Source organism: Exophiala dermatitidis, assembly GCF_000230625.1.
Source record: "Exophiala dermatitidis NIH/UT8656 unplaced genomic scaffold supercont1.2, whole genome shotgun sequence".
Classification (NCBI taxonomy): Eukaryota; Fungi; Ascomycota; class Eurotiomycetes; order Chaetothyriales; family Herpotrichiellaceae; genus Exophiala; species Exophiala dermatitidis.
The window spans coordinates 1,967,813-1,984,402 of record NW_008751647.1 but is presented as its reverse complement, the minus strand read 5'-3'; the positions used below and the strand labels follow the sequence as shown (position 1 = coordinate 1,984,402).

The 16,590-nt window shown below is 52.0% G+C and overlaps 2 protein-coding genes across 2 annotated transcripts; both read right to left on the bottom strand.

Moving 5' to 3' along the window:
- Positions 1–443: 443 nt before the first annotated feature.
- Positions 444–13,487, bottom strand: HMPREF1120_02200 (dynein heavy chain, cytoplasmic; the record flags this gene model as incomplete). The annotated part of the gene is made up of 1 exon (XM_009156236.1): positions 444–13,487. One exon carries the CDS (start codon positions 13,485–13,487, stop codon positions 444–446), a length of 13,044 nt encoding a protein of 4,347 aa, XP_009154484.1.
- Positions 13,488–14,528: 1,041 nt separating this feature from the next.
- HMPREF1120_02199 (uncharacterized protein) lies at positions 14,529–15,885 on the bottom strand (the record flags this gene model as incomplete). The annotated part of the gene is made up of 2 exons (XM_009156235.1): positions 14,529–15,596; positions 15,673–15,885. 2 exons carry the CDS (start codon positions 15,883–15,885, stop codon positions 14,529–14,531), a joined length of 1,281 nt encoding a protein of 426 aa, XP_009154483.1.
- Positions 15,886–16,590: the final 705 nt, after the last annotated feature.

The following is a 16,590-nucleotide window of genomic DNA, read 5'->3' as shown; positions in this document are numbered from 1 at the left end:
CCATTGCAGTCATTTCAGCACTCACAGCATGTCATGCAGTCGGTGTCACCGTGTTGATGGCATTCCGCGCTGCAGACACTGCGGGAAGGTTTCCCGACTCCGCGTAATTCAGGGGTTCATCAACCTCGAACATGGCTTTATCAATCAGAACTTCTACTCTGTACTTCTGTCATTATCTCGAGTACGGCTCAATGCAGTTTATTACAAAGTCTAACACAATGAAAAAAGTATCCTATGCTATGCTATGTACCCACACACAACACTCCCCTCGGTGCCCCAAACGCCAATCGCTCAAGTAGTTGTAGACAATGAAAGCCTGTACACCAGACCCAACGCCATCCGCCCATCCAATCAAGCTAAACATCTCAGACGAACCAACTCTATCATGGACATCTGCAACGCCCAGAATGTTCCAAGTCTACCAAAGACTCTCTATTTTACCCCTATGCTTGACTTGCCTGGCCCCGGTCTTCATTCGATGGTAATGACTGCTCGCCTTCTTCCAGCAGATCCGTAATCCGCGCCAGATTGCTGATAGTCTCGCGTCCTTGACCCATAAGTAACAGTTTTTCGGCGTTAGCAGGAAGGCCCAAATATGCTGGTGGTTCACGTTCAGGAAGACTGTCCACCCAGCTCAAAAAGTCACGCATGGTGGTTCCAGATGGGACTTTGAGTACATGCCCTTCAGTATCAGACACCAACTCATGGTCGTTTTCAAAAGCAGCAGCATCAAACACTTTGGCCACCATTTGGCCAAGCAGCGAGAAATCTTGCTCATCGTCAATCTTGCCGCCGTACATCTCGGTGATCAACGTGCGGATTAGATCCCAAGGAAGTTTGACAGGGGCAATGTTTGATCGACCTTGGGCAACAGCATCGATCCACGAGTCAATAATGAACGAGCAGCATTCGTAGTCGCTGTCGTTGAACTCCCAAAGCCCCTTCCATCCCAGAGAAGGCGCATATCTCAGCCGCTCTTGGAGGACGGCATGTAGGAAGCAAAGCAGAAGATACAGTCGTCCACGTTCGACAGGGGTTCTTGCGCCTCGGTCAGATAGTACTGTCAACGTGTCCTTCATATTGGCTCTCATGCCAGCCGGCTGTTCGTACACGAGAGTTCTCGAAGCTTGAATCAGATTGACAGGTATCTTAGGACTCGATTCCATTGACAGGAACAGTCTGAAGTCTTGATGAGGCTTCAGCGCCGAAAGTCGCTTCTCGAGGCTTTGTAGCCATTGCGGTGCCAGATGAACATTCTTGATCAATACCCAGCTTCCATTCGCCGCAGCACTCGTGATTGCCTTGTCCGCACTTGCAGCACTCTCGTCCGATCCCATCGCGACGTTGGCGCACGTGGCGTGCTGCTTCTCTACCAGAGCATCCACTTTGTAGCTTGCGTCAAATCCGGGATTGGAGCAAAGAGCGATCGGAACAGAAGCAGTGACTTGCTTGACAATTGTTCCCAAGTCATCCGAGGCTTGGAAGACCTCCGGTCCAAAAACACTGGCGACCAGACTTTCGGCTGCAGGCAAGAATCTGTCTGGTCTGGCGAGTTTGACAAGTAGTAGCTTGTACAGACTCTGGTCGATGACATTGTCGGTGTGGTTCCAGACCTCCGGCACATATTGCTCCGCTCGGTCGGCAGCCAAGAATTGGCTCCAGCCCTCACTCTCGGCATTCAACTTGTTCTCATCGAATATTGGAATTCGCTTTACGGCAGCCAGGATGTCTTCCTTGCTAGCGTCCGCAGGAACACCGCCCTGCGAGTGTGGCCGATCATCGAAAACGAGGTCCATGGCAAAGCGATCGAACTCATACGGTGTGGCGCGGACAAGTAGCAAAGCAAGGGTGATCCGGTCCTTCTGTAGCATCGACAGCGAAGTTCGTCGATACGTCTCCACGAAGATGTCCTTGAGGATGATCTCGCCACGTACATTGTGGTCTGTCTGGCCGGCCAGATGGGGGTTATGATGGAGGACCGAGTCGAATATGTCGATAAAGTACTGGAGCGAAAATCGGTAACTGTGGTTCAGGTGGTGAAGCTGTTCAAGGAGAGCAAAGATGGCACTGCATGCATTTGCAATGCGGCTGTAGCTTTGAGTGATGCGTTCCACTTCTGCCATGACGCCTTCTGTTTCAGCAACCTTCTTGGTGATGACAGCTGCCTCTTTCTTCAGCGTCTCGAGGGTATGGATGACATTGTCGTCGTCGAGAATGTTCCCGCGAGATTCATTGAGAGCTTGCAAGAGGCTCTTCTCCAATTGTCGGAGGTTTGTGTCGAATTCTCCTTGCATCTTGACCAGGTTGGTACGACGTTTGTCAACGTCTGGCCGCTCGGCTTTGAGAACTTCGTTCAACGACTGCGTCTGCAAGCTGCTTCGTGTGACAGTGAAATTGATGAAAGTGGTCCTGCTGCAGACGTCGGGCGCAAATGCAGCCGACGGATCCCGGGTAGAGAGATACAACTGGAAGTGTTCGGAAAAGTCGATCTCTTGCTTGCCCAGCTGGATAAGGACGCGTCCACCGGTTTTCTGGTATTCCTTATTCAAAACATGCGTCAGGATGGGATCCAAATACTCCGCATCCTGAATTAGAATTGGGTTACCGAAACGCAAGGCACTCTCGAGCTGCTTGGTAAAGGCATCGTCAAGGAAACTGGTGACGGTTAACTTTCGTCCTTGATGTTCCTGCCTCAAAAACTCCGTCACGCGTCCAGGCGGATCGATGATCAAGGGATATCGATTGAAGCGTTTCAGCATGATCGCGTTTTCCATGCACAGGTCATCAGCCGGAAGGGAATGTCGCTGCCATTGGAGGCGTTCATCTGCTGAGGACAGATACCCAAGCACCGACCCGTCGGTCTTGCACGAAATACCAGATTGAGACATATGATGCAGCCAATCGTCCACCATAGTTTTTCGGAATTGTTGATCGTAGAGCCCAGCGTATGCCAGGAACGCCGAGGCGATGACCACGTCTCCCACCAGGGTCTGGATCTGAATCTCGAACGACTTGCTGGCAGCTTCCCATCTCACACGTTCAGACGAAAGGCTGTCCAGAAGCCGAAGGCTGCGTTCGACTTTGGTTTGTACTCGAGCCATCTCGCTTTTGATTGCCTGAGTCTCGCTAATGAGAGCCGCGTATTCGGTCTTGTAAGTCGCAATGCTCTCTTCAAGCTTGATGATTGTATTTTCAATGGCTTTGGCTTCGGCCTTGGTTTGAAGAGCTTCGTCCTCGAGTTGCTCGACTTCGGCACGTAGTGGACCAACGCGGTCTAGGATCTCAGAATAGTTGACTTGAGCCTCGACCCACTGCACAAGTGGACCACACGCTTTACTCGCACGATTGACTTTCTCGAATGTGAAGTCGTCGTTGGACAGATAGTCGTGGCGCATCTTTTGCCGCAAAGCAGGTGTCATGTGCTGTTCATTGTCATAGTTGACGATGTTGGCAATGAAATCATCTTTCCGCACTACGGCCTGGATACTCTTCCAGCTGTCAACCTTGTGGCCAAGCAGGGTACAGACCGATTCTAGAGCGAGTTTGACGCCAGCAGGTGGATTGGCCATTGACCGGACCTCAGTGAGATGCTGTCTTTTGATATTGCTGACACTTCGCTGAGCCTCAAGGACTGCAGGCTCGGCTTTGGCAAGATCACCAAGCACAATTTCCTTGCGGCTGGCGATCTCCTTCTCCTGTTTCTCCAACGCCGTCTGTATCTCGATGGAAGCAGTCTTTCTTGATTCAGCTTCCCGCTGATCAGCAACCATACGCTGGAGCTTCTCGTTGGCTTCCGCATCTTTGAGTTCGAGCTGCTGTTTTTTCGAGGCCAAACTTGCTCTAAGATCCCGTACTTTGTCAACGGTGTCCCGGAGCTTCTCCAGACCCACATTGAGATGTCGTTGCTGTTCCTCGAGGTCTTCCCGCTTCTCTCGGAACAATCTCCGGAACTGTGTCACAAAATCCAGGTAGTGTCGAGGGGTAAGATATGTGGTTACGCCATGTTGTGCTTCCAACCGGTCATTGGTCTTTTGTACCGAATAATGGATATGCACCATTGCATTGATGACGGTGTCACGGTGCGATGCAGGAAGGGAGAGGTCCCGGTATGCGATCGGGAGGCTGTCAGGAGCAGTGAAGTTCGCTTTGTCCAGATCGATCGACTGAGTGAGCTCATACCCAACTTGGAAGAGAGCCTGATCAGACCAGTCGCCCATCCAGTTGAGCACGCAACGATTGAAGAGCGCCGGACTAGTGGCAGCCTTCGACGACAACCCTTCTTGCGGAGGGTTCATCGTGAAGACAACGTGCAAATTGCGGACTATCTGCTGGGTGAACCATTTGTACAGCTCTTCTTGTGAGTCCAAAAGAAGCCCTTGTCGTTGAGCGCCTTCTTTGCAAGCTGTCATGAGCGCCGAGTACTCGTCGCCTTCGAACAGCCCAGGAACTTCACCGTTGGCGAGCAATGTGTTCATGCGCTCAAGGAAGCCAGAGTCCAGCACGTTGGATTCATCCATGATAAAGCAGATCTTTTGGCCACGGCAGCCGCAGGCTCTTAGGACGCCTCGAAGATCATCGTCAAAGTCTTCAGCCGAGTATCGGCCATGGACCTTGATCTGGAATATGGTCAAGCCATTCATCCAAGCCACAAACCTCGACAACGTGGTTTTGCCACTACCACTCGTACCGATCAATATGAGATGACCCTGTGGTTGGCGGAAGACCCTGTCGATCCGTAGAGCGTGCTCTAGGACATCATTGAACAGGACAAGTGGGACATCCACCTCTTCTTCACAGAACGTCTTGAGGCGAGCTTTCACGAATTCTCGAAGTTGCTCTTGCTCAACTGACACATAGTGCTTGGAGAGCCAGTTCGAGAACAATATCGGACCTTGGAGCGCTTGGTCAATATTGGCTGTTGGGAAGTGTTCCAACGCAGTCTGTCTGACCATGTCAGCAGTCCACGCTCGTTCTTCCGGCTCAACAAGTCGATCTTGGAAAAGCCGCAAAGCCTCGTGGGCCCAGATACGGACCAACCCTTCCACTGACAGGTGTTCGAGCGGGGCAATCGCTTCGTATATGCCACGGACCCACCGAGTCAGTTCTCTGGGTGAGTACACATAATGCGGCTGTATGTCTGGGGTGAAACGAGCTTGAGATTTCAAGTAGAATTCGACCATTGCGCGGGTCAAGGGGTCGGCGAATCCTCGCAACGTCGGTATGACCTTGAGGGCGGCATTATTGAAGGTTCCGTAGATCTGATTCAGCGAGACTTCGCCAGGATAGTCGACCATAACTACCGGCGCGTGCCGCAGGAAGCGTGCTCCCAGAGGGTGACGGCCGACGTCTTCTGGGGGGTTACACGCCCCAACGAACTGAATGCGTTCGAGGGACACCCAAACCCTATCCGAAGCACGCCAGAACCCATTCTGCTCCACAAGCTGGCGGAGGAAGCTGATCGCGCGCTGGGTTGCGTACTTGTCAGGAGCGGGAAGATTGATTTCGTCGCAGAAGATCACCAACCACCGGCCCAGCTGAGTCGGTGACAGGACCATCCCATTGAGTGTCTTTTTGTACTCGCAATACTGCTCGAATGTCTTGATGATGAGTTCGGGCTGTGTTGCACTGGAGAAGTTGAGGCCAACGACTTCCATATCCGGGAGTTTTCGAAGCGCACTGAACAGTGTCATCGTTTTTCCAGATCCTGGTGGACCGCACAGCATCAGCGGCTTGTGTTCAGACAGCCAAGAATACAAAACATCCTCGTGGCGGACGGTGTCGACGGTCGGGATGATGACATCCGTTTGGGTGATCGAGTGAGTGTTCAGATCAATCGTAGGGACCTGCGACTGCCACGGAACCCATTGGGCATGGGGCAACGTCACGTCGTAATCAATGAGAGACGTCGAACTGTCAATATTGGGGAGGTCGATGTTGGTCATAGTCGCCAGGAAGTCTCCAAATTCTTTTCGGATGCTCAACGCTGCGTCACCTACAAAGCTCCATACCGTTGCCAACAGGAGTTTCTTCGAGATAAACGCCTCGCTCTGTTCAAGGTCGAGCGGGAATTCGGTGTGGTAAATGTTGTACTCCAACACGCTCCGACATGCTTTTGCCAACAAGCTGAATAAGCTTTCCAGAGCTCTGGCAGACGTGAACTCCATAATGTGCTTGTAATTGCCTGCTGTCGAGAGGGCCTTAAGTAGAAAGTCGTCCCGATTAATCAGGGCTCTGAGTGTCTCGACGATGTGGCGCTGTGTTCCTTCGGCTTTGGCGGTCAAGCCTGCTGCTTTGAGTTCGTCGTCAAGATCCTCGAAGGTCCGGCTGGCGAGGTTTTGTAAATAGTGATCCACCATCAAAGATGGGCTGACAGTATCATCAGAGAACCAAACCATCCCACAGCGACTGACAGTGGCCAGAGTGGCGTGTTTCAAGCTCTCCACCTCAAACATGATGCGCACGTTTGGCGGCAAATTCAATCGTTCACCATTCGGCAGCGTGAGAAGCTTATTATCATCCAGCACACTGTTGAGATTTTCGACCCATTCCGGATCCACGTCGCCATCAAAGACAATCCAGTGTCGTTTGTTGTCCTCACCACGTAGATTGTCGACGACCTTTCTCAAAATTGCGGTAAACAACCCATCGGTCCATTCCCGAGTGGTACTGTCAAGGCTTCCGTAGAGGGCTTCCTTGGACATGACCTTCGGGTCAATGACATGCTGCACCCCCTCGACTCCTTCCACTTTTTGAAGGGCCTGCAGAAGAACTTTCCATATTGCTGACTTGCCGGAGGCAGATTGGCCAACCATCATTACGCCGTGATGGATGTTTTGAATCTGGTAAAGCTGCAGAATCTTGGTCATCCATGCCTCGCTCTCGGTCAGATGTTCTTCCTTCATGACCTCCCGGATGGCGCCAAAGAGCTTGGTCATGTTTGCAGGCACATATTCGACCCCCGGGAAGTCTTGGGCTTGCAGCTCAATGAGAGTTTCCACATCCTGCTTGATGAGCTTGGGCGAGACGGTTTCCCGGATACTCTGCACGATTATCTGTGGTTCGAGAGTGCGTTCATCATCGAGACTCCCCTCTGACGTCTGAATCCTGATTCTCTTCAACCCGCCAGAACTGACGAGAACACTTTTCAGAGCTCGCAAGCCGAAGTCGTAGTGCGGTTGTTTGGAGAGTCGCTGGGCGCAATGGTCGAAGAAAGGCACCACCTGCGAAGAAAGCGCTTTGGCTTGCTTGAATCCTTGCGAAAATAGCATCACCTCAGCAATCAACTCCTTGTCTGGTTTGGACATGGCCACGCTTCTGAACAGCTTTTTCAAATTGTCAGGTAGGTTGGAACGTCCAGCATACCCTGGGTTCATGGTGATAAAGAGTCCAGTATTGGGATTGACCTTGAAGCTGCGGCCCACCAGATCGATCTGAGCCTTCTGCTCATGGGTAGTGTTTTTAAGACCAATCTGGATATTTTGAATTTGTTGCGACACCGCGGAAAGAATGCGCTCTTCAAGACGGTTGAACTCGTCAAAACAGCCCCATGCTCCCACCTGACACAGCCCGAGGAAAATGCGACCCATGGCCTGGAAGTCGAAAGTATCGTCGCAGCAGAAGACCAGAGTAAATCTCCCCAACTGAAGACCCAAAGCCTTTACCGATTCGGTCTTTCCTGTACCGGCAGGACCATAAGGAGACCCACCCAACCTCTGGCAAAGCGCCTGTGTCAATGTCAGGAAACAACGATCAGTCAGCGGAGTCCGTACGAGCCGATCTGGCACGCCTAGGTATTCATAGCCATAATCCAGGATGGCGTTGGCCATCTCGACGCGCAGTCGATTCATGAGTTCTGCGTTTGGATCGTACACATAACGCATCTGAAGCAGCCACATGTAGTGGCCTGGAGACTTGGCTTCGGCCTTCAATAGCTTCGCGATCACATCTCGTTGATGGACAGCTTCCGTGATGAGATGTTCACATTTCCTACGAATCAATACCGGAAGATCTTGCAGAACACTTCCGGCGAGTAGTTCGAGCAACCTCACTTCGTACTCGTGCAGTTTTGACAGCCCTTCGCCTGCCGCCTCGAGCGCCTCACGGACGAGATCTGTCCAGACGACTTGGGCAGCGAGGATCATTATTTGAGCCGGGTAACTGGCCATGTACTCCTGAAACTGAGCTGTATCCAGATCGGATGCAGTGAAGAGTGGACGGAAAGCACTGACGGCCTCTGCCAGCAGCTCAGCTAGTGTCTGCTTGACACTGTTGTCGAGCGCGGTAAGCCAATCGTTGATCTTCGGCAGCTTGATCAGAGAAACCTCTTTCTTGAGCTGCACAACCTCGCCTTCCTTCGAAGTCACCGCGGTAATGGAGTTATTGTCGCTAACTTCGGCGCCGGAGATACCAGCAAACATTTTCTTGAAGTGTTTTGCAACACGCGTGATGTCGTTGCTGTTTCCGATGATTTCAAGCAGATCTTCGTCTCCAACAAAATAGAATCGAGGGAACGACATGCGCTCTCGCTCAAGATATTCACCAAGAGCCTTCTGGATCTTGCTCAGGAGCTCGGCCAAGCGTTCCAAGGACTTCTGTACGCCAGGAATCGCAAGGACATCCATAACGAACGGAGATTTGTAGACCTTCTTCATGACGGCGGAGAACTCGGTGTTAATGTTTGAAAATCTGCTGGACTCTGTAGGTAGCAGATGCTTGATGTCGTTGTTACCAGTGAAGACGCCTTCCAGGTAGACCCACTGTCGTTGGACGTCTATCCAGACATCGAATAGTACATGGACTCTGTTGAGCTTGTCCTCCCATGCAGAGGCTTCCTCTTCAAACTCCTTGTAGTAGGGTGAGTGGCGCATAGCTTGCAGAGAGTTGAGGTTCTCGCTGCATTTTGTGAAGAGTTCATCCCAGCCTCGAATCAACCGGCATTTATTCTGATAATTGACAAGCTCGAGCGGGTAGCTCTGCCATGTTTCACGCACTTGTCGGATGAATTCTTCGAGAGCCAGCTCTCCTCTTGCCTGGGTGATGATATCACGAATGGTTGCTTCGCTGGAAACCAACTGGAGGTCCCACACGTCTCCCAAAGTCATCGACGCTTCAGAATATCGTTTGTTCGGTCTTAGAGCCTTGTAGATCTTTTGCCAATGTCGCTCTCGGATCGCATCGGACTTGAGATCGCTTAGCAGTGAGTTTGCCTTGATTAGCTGCCGCAGGACGTTCTGGACGTGCTCGAAGGCAGCGTACTGTCGCATTCGACTGGGCATTTCCTTCGTCATCTTCATAAGACCCTCCAGCGATTGGCGAAGTTTTCTAGGCTGAACGCTCGTCCATAACGTGTCACGCAATTCGTTAATGCTCTGCCAGATAGTAGAAAGCGCTGACCATACGGATTTGAAGTCGCCAACCTCCTCAAGGGCTGCTTCAAGAGTATTGTCCTTTGTTACCGGCAAGGCGAGGGCTTCCTTGGCTTTGAAGACTGTCTCAGCCTCACTTTGGAGTTTCTCCATCCGTAGCTGATATGATCGCAAGAGCTCCGCTGCCTCGTCCGGAGGGACAGTTCCTGAGACAGGCTTCTCTTCAGACCATTGAGCGACAACATCCGTGATGCGTGCAGTAATGACGCGATCTTCAGCAATGATGTTTGCCCGCAGAGCGTCTGTCTGGTCCTCGATGACCTTACTCTTGCGGCTGAGGATTTCCTCGAACGCCTCCCACTCGTCACTCACTTGATTTGCCGAAAGCCAATCATTGCCAAAATTATAGCGTTGTCTGGAAAGAGCAGTCTGTCCTTGTTTGAATATTTCCACTTCAGGGCCCCACAGGGCGGCGTTCCGGCGACATTGCTGCACGGTTGTGATGAATGTCACAGCTTGCGCCGTGGAAGATGCTTCAAGAGACTGGTTCTCGAGTTCAAGACGAGCCCGACGCATATCGGCGAACACTTCTGACATGCGGTTGCCGAGAATACTGCCGAACTTGCTTGTAACTTCGTGCTGCCATTGATCGTACTTTTGGGCGATCTTAGCCTGGACCTGTTCATAATCGAAGGTGACACTTCCAAAGGTTTTCCGTCCTTCGGACGTGTCAAACGTTGAACGGGCGTGTCGGACTTCCTGAAGCAATTGGTGCCATTGCGCAAGATCATCACCAAGACGTTCGTGTAGTTGTTCGCTGCGCAGATCCCAGAGATTTTGGTACGTGTACCATTCTCCAAGATATGCGGCCATGACCTCGATTCTCTTGTCAATCCCATTATATGCTTTTTGAAGAGTTTCTACCTTCTGCAAGGGCAAATCTGCAAATGTAGGCAAGGACTGTGCCGAGTTCGCATCAGCCGTCACTTGATACCGAGACGCTCTGATTTGAGGCAGATGGCATAATACATCCAACCAGTCCTCCAAATGCTGGACCCAAGATGCTTTGACATAATTCAGCGGGGGATCGACGAAAACAATTTGGTTGTTCATCATGATCTCGATCTGCAACTCAGGAAAGTGCACTTGATAGACATTATCCTCGACTTCTGTATAGCTTGCTTGAGCTGCATCCTCTGCATCCAAGGAGGAGAAAGAGCTTGTCCATTGCACCAGCGCCTGATGAAGTCGTTCTTCGAAGAGCTGCCGAATCTGAACGTTCAGTTCGGACACCCAGCTGGAGAGGTTCGAATAGTTCTCTAGGTTCATCTTATCCACGGCGTTTTGGATGATATCCATCTGTGTTTCGAAGTTCTGCACAGAGTAATGGCACGTCTTCATCTCTGACAACGCATGTTGGATGGTTTGATCGAGCGCTTTCACAGTTGCAGTCTTATTCTGGAGAGTTGTAACCGCCGTCACCACATCGCGTACATACTGTACATGTGCGGAGTCGGTGCCCGTCGACTTTCCTTTAATGTGAAGCTCGTATGAATTGATGAAGGACTCCCAGCGGAGCCGCACGCCGGTGGCGAACAGGTTCTGTACCTCTTTCTCGTAGCTTGCCATCAACGGTGCAACACTAGGTGTTTCCTGAATCGCTCGAACGGCGGAGAAGTATCCCGCAACACTTTCCATCAGACTCAAGGCATATGGATACACCCGTTGGGCCTGCTTGGCCGTGGTGGTGATGCGGTGAGGGACTTGAAAATTCAACCAAGTCAGGTTCCTGACCTCCTTGAACAACGAGATGGCATGATTGTCGAAGTTGACGCTCAACTCCAATGCTCCATTTGCACCGCGGCTCCGTAGAATGGCAAAAAGCCTCCCACTCACTGAGATGTCCCGAGACTGAACATCCTGAACCCACGCCTGGTAGATCTCTCTCGTGGAGAGCTTCTTTCGAAACATATTACTCTCGATCTGCAACTTCTCCCCATCGGCATGAAACATCCATTCTTCGCCCAGCACGGCGTGCACCTTTGACATGTAATTATCCAATTGCGTCTCAATCTGGCGAACCCAGAGTATGGCGCCTGCGACCGGGGGGATGTCTCGAAGCTGAGCCATCATCTGCGCCTCAGAGCCGCCGTACTGCTGCTTAAATCGTTCATGGAGAGATGCTATCGCGTTCTTGACATTGTCAAGCAGTTGAGTCTGATAGGCTGTTATCGCTCCGCGAACTTTGGGTCGAACCAACAAGGGATTGAACTTTTCGAAAACGCGAAACATTTCATTCGCGGTCTTCGCTTTCCCCAGGCGGTCCCTTAGCCGGGTAATGATCGAGTCTTCCACACGAGATGTGCGCTCTGTGTATTCCTTTTCGGCCTGAATCCAGACGTCGGTGCCTTTGGTTGAAACATCCAAGACATCAACATGGCGGACAACTTCATATGCAGCCGAGACTTCCTCCACAGCATCCACATCCCCGAGCTCTTCCACAATCGCGGCACCGCCTTTGTCAGAGGAGGCGCCATCGGTGCCGTCTTTATTCCCGAGGACGGTGACGATAGTTTTCTGCAGCTGCTCATGGTTGTGTCGGAACTGAGCGATATATCGAAGCCGCTCCTGGGTCTTAGCATGTCTGGGAATCACTTTGACCGGTACAAAGTCTGTGTTCTTCTTCCTCGTTATTTCTCGCGCAACAGCGGTGAAGCTCTTGATCTGGTCATCCCATGTTTCCCAGATGAGATCGACAGATCTCATCAGCTCACTGAAGTCGTCATAACTCAAGGACATGATTGATCGACCCCTCAATAAGTTGTGGATCTGTTCATTCATGTCCTCGGAGATGCCTTCCACCAACTTCAGAGCACGACGGATAGGATAATTGCAGACCCTCCATTTCTTGTTCAAGTGATTGAAGATTAACACTATCGCCTCGGCCACTTTTCCTAACGATGTAGCAGAAGACAATTCGTCTAGTGGGAAGTCCCGCATGAGCGTGTTGTAGTTTCGAACCGTCTCCAGAGCATCTTTCAGCCCAGTATCGGTTTCAAAACTGACCACGGCTTGCTGTCGTTTGGCCTTTTTCAGAATATCGAGGGTCAGTACAACGCCATCTGAATGACGTTCGTCGTCCAACTTGTTCAAAGCCGACTCAAGGGACAGCCAAAAGTTGATCTCCTGGGCGGCAGAATATTGTGTCGAAGGCCCGTCCTTGGCCAGTTTAGTTACGCCTTGGATGGATTTGATCCAGCCAATGACGTGGTTCTGTATACTGTTGAGGACAGTGGTGTTCTCCAGAACGTGAGCCGGTATTAGCTGGACAGAGGGCGATAAACCCTGAGCAGCCGCGTCGTGTAGAGCTCCCATGACGACCTCATGCATAGGCAGATGGACCAGGGGTATGTCGGTATTGTGCTGCAAATGCAGCAGACTCATTTCCAACTCCTTCATCCGTCGCTTCGCTCCGGGAACACCGCTCTTGGCCTGAGAATCATACCAATTGCGGTCGATAGGGCCGTTTGCCCTGGTATAAGCATCGAAGTAGGGGGCCAGGACATTGTGCAGGAGAGAGTAGAGAACTTCGTAAGGGGAAGTGCCCTCCGCGCGGCGATTGTTCTCTCCATCGACGGCGCTGTAGGATCCTGGAAGGTGGAAAACCTGTATCTGACTAGCAATCGACTTTCGAGCGTTCAAAGGCCCTGACAGCTTGAGGAAGGCAATCGAGGCCACGGTTGTCGGGTTAGGGGACAACTCGGTCGAGAGAGTGTAAACATGTTCGATTTCTGGACCTATGGTGTCAGTACCTTCACGAAGAATGGTGCGAATTGACTGACTTTCTGTGTCATCATGCCCGTTTACCAGCTCTTCTGTAACATCCTTCTGGGCATACAGGGTAGCCTGAGGATCCTCCGCAAACTGGGCGCATTTGCTGAGAGAGTCGGCATGGCTCGCTTTGGACAACAAGCTGCCGACCGCCTCGAGTTCTCGTCGGGCCGCACCGAGGGTGGTTTCGATCAGACTGGCGATGTGCTCGAGGACGTGGAGGGGGTCGACGGGCTCCAACGTGGCAGGACTGTGCGCCCCGTTGGGAGCGTTGGGCGATAGGACATCCATGAGGGCGCAGTGCAGTTATCAGATCGGCGACAGTTCCGTAGACACGACATCTGCCAACATATCGGAATCATGCAGGCACCGGCGCACGATTGATGGTGATGCCACTGCGTGGATGACGGAGATTCAGTTGTATGGGGAGTCTGTGTCTGTTCGAATAGGCCGACACCTAAACCCAAATTTGTACATGTAAACTTGCCTCGCGCAGGGGGAGACGCGTTTCTGGCGCTGCTGGAGTCGCCAAGCCGTGGAATTAACACCGACCGCCGTTCTACTTACAACGTTGTACTGGAACACCGCAGTCCCTTCCACTGGCACCACTGCACACCCCAAGTCTCCATCTAAACGGCCCGCAACGTCCCTACACTGTTGTAGATCCTCCTAACCTGGCGCAACAACTACTAAACAGGTATTACTTCAAAGCCCACAATCACAGTCACTGAGATTCTCAAATGGCGCCTGGACAAGGCTCCGAGTCGAACAACCTTGATCTCCTAGTCACGTTTCCAACTTGAATCATCAATATTCAGGACATGTGTCATTCAGGTTGATTCGAGGATTGTCATATCACAGGGCTCCCATTACGTTTTTACATATGTCTCAATGTTTGGTATCGTATCGCTTCATATTGGCAGTGGCTCCTTTCTGAATAGCTTGCCCAATCTTGCCCAATCGCCCCCGAAATAGCTCAATGATTCCATCATTTCGGCATAACAACATAACACGCATGAGTATGGACATGGATATTATCCGTCGAGGTATGCTGTGTCAGCCCAGGCCTGCGCCCTCACAGCCTGCATTGGTGAAGCAATTAATCATAACCATCCATTTGTGTCACCAGACCAAACCCAGATCTCGCAGTGGTAGACAATATCCGGTCTTTAGACGTTCGTGTATATATATCAGGGCCTCTAAGCTTGCGTCCAGCGTAGCCTCCAATGGATCTGGGCGCCGGGCTGTACTGTCATCCTAGATCCACCAACATGCCAAAAATAGTCATGGACAGATCCTGGTACTGGCCCTTGCGCTCAAGCTGCCGCAGAATCACTTGGCCGGCCGTGTGGTTGCGTCTCGCATGCGTTGTTGTTGCATGGACTCGTTGGTCACCTGTCGAACAGCCATGGCATAATCCAGGTCGGCGTCCGTTGTGTCATCTGACAACCGTCGGTCTTGCCAGCCGGATTGCGGGCGCAGCATGTACGTATCGCTGGCCTCTCGTCGTGGATCGGCATAATCGATGGCATCAAAGCCATTTTCTTCGACGTCACGGTCCCGAGACGCGTTTCTAGCAATATGGGCAAACTGCTCGTCCTCCACATGGTGGGAATGGCCCTGTTTGAGCTCCTCCCAATGGGGTTGAACATAATCATCGTCAGGACTGGGCATGGACGGCAGAGTACCGACTGGCTGCGGCCTGTCCCCGGTTGATGGCGGACTTCCCCATCCGTTGGCTTTCCTTACTTCCTCTTCATGCTTCTTATTCCGAACATCAGCGCCATCCATGGCGAAACTGCCCAAGCGGCTTATTTTGAACGCTCGTAGACGGTCCAGGGCGGTCTTGAAGTCGTCCAACACAACTGAATCCGTCAAGCATTTGAAGACAAAACTTAACTTCCAGAAAGGATTGATGCCCACAGGGAGGACGGATTTGAGGGCGGCGGTCACCGAGAGCACATCGAGAACGATGAAACAGATACTCAGAACCATGGCTCCAAGCATGACGGCGAACCGTGGGGAGATGCGCACAATTTGGGTGATGGTGAGGTCGTATTTGGTTTTGATGTTGTATATAAGAAGACAAGCGGCCAGGATCCACCAAGGATCACGACACAGCGCCTCCCATGGTCTCGTCTTCAGGAAGATATTATTTATGTTGTGGAAGTAGGCGAAGTTGGCATATATTTCCACCACCCAATATGGCTGCACCAAAATGACCGAGCCAATGAAGAGACGGCTGCCTGTCTTGCTGAGAAATGGCCGCAACTTCATCCATGCGATCACGTTATGGAGAGACCAGGATATATTGAGGGGCACTGCCGCGACGGAAAGCCACCAGGCATAGACCGGTGGGGTGAAAAGTATAAAGAACCCTTGCCAGTAACCCAGGACGAGCTGTTGGGGAAGTCATGTCAGCCAGAGGTGTTCAGCAGTAGCGGAAAAAGAAAGAGAGAAGTCCGCGGGCGCATACCTCGAGCAAAATCAACTTATGAAGCAGGACGCCCCGTCGCATGTTGGCCAGGGTTATACACGACATGATGATGAGCGAGCCCACCATGTATCCTTGGGCCCAGGCCTCGAGCACAAGGCCATTGGGGTCCGAGGGCCGGTCGTTGGGATTATCGAGCTCTTCCCGTCGCAGCAAGGTGTGCAGAACATGGTGAGTCTCGGGGAGAGGGCTCATAGTTGCGAGGAGGACGAGGAGAGAGCGCTCGGCGTAGACGAAGGGAGGGAGTATAGGTCAGGCCGCGCCCATCAAGAGCGAAGATTCGCAGCCGTGGGCATGGCCACACCTGAATGCGCGGCGATGGTCAGAAGTTGGCGGACACGGGGGAGTAGAGGTTGCGAGACCAGCTGCGAAGAGGGAGAAGACGAAGAGGGATCGGGACACCGAGACTCGAAGCGCTGAAAGATGATCGAAGTTAAGCGAGAGAGGAGCGCAGGCTTCTTGAGAGAGATGTGTTCGCGAGGATGTCGATCTGTAGGTGAACGGGCTGCGGCAATAATAATCGTGGGAGGATACTGGGTTCACGTTTGTGGGCATGAAGCATAGAGCATTAACGAGTCGAGGAGACGGGCGGATGGATGGCTTGAACTCGCAGCGGGTAATAAGAGGGATGAGACGCAGTGCAGTGGTTAATAGCAGAGAACTTGGTGGTGGTTGTAATGGTAGTAGCAGGAGTAGCTGTTGCAGTGCCAGTCAGCGGTAGAAGTGCGGAATTTGTGGGAGGCAGGAGGGAGGAAGAAGGGAGTCGAGATGTCAGTGGAGCCAACAGCCACTGGTTCAAAACGGGACAACTACCTAATCCCTACATTGTACAGCCAGTGGCATCCAGTGGCATCCTACAGGATCCCCGGCCGGAGCTCTCCAGGTGGCGGCAGCAACAGC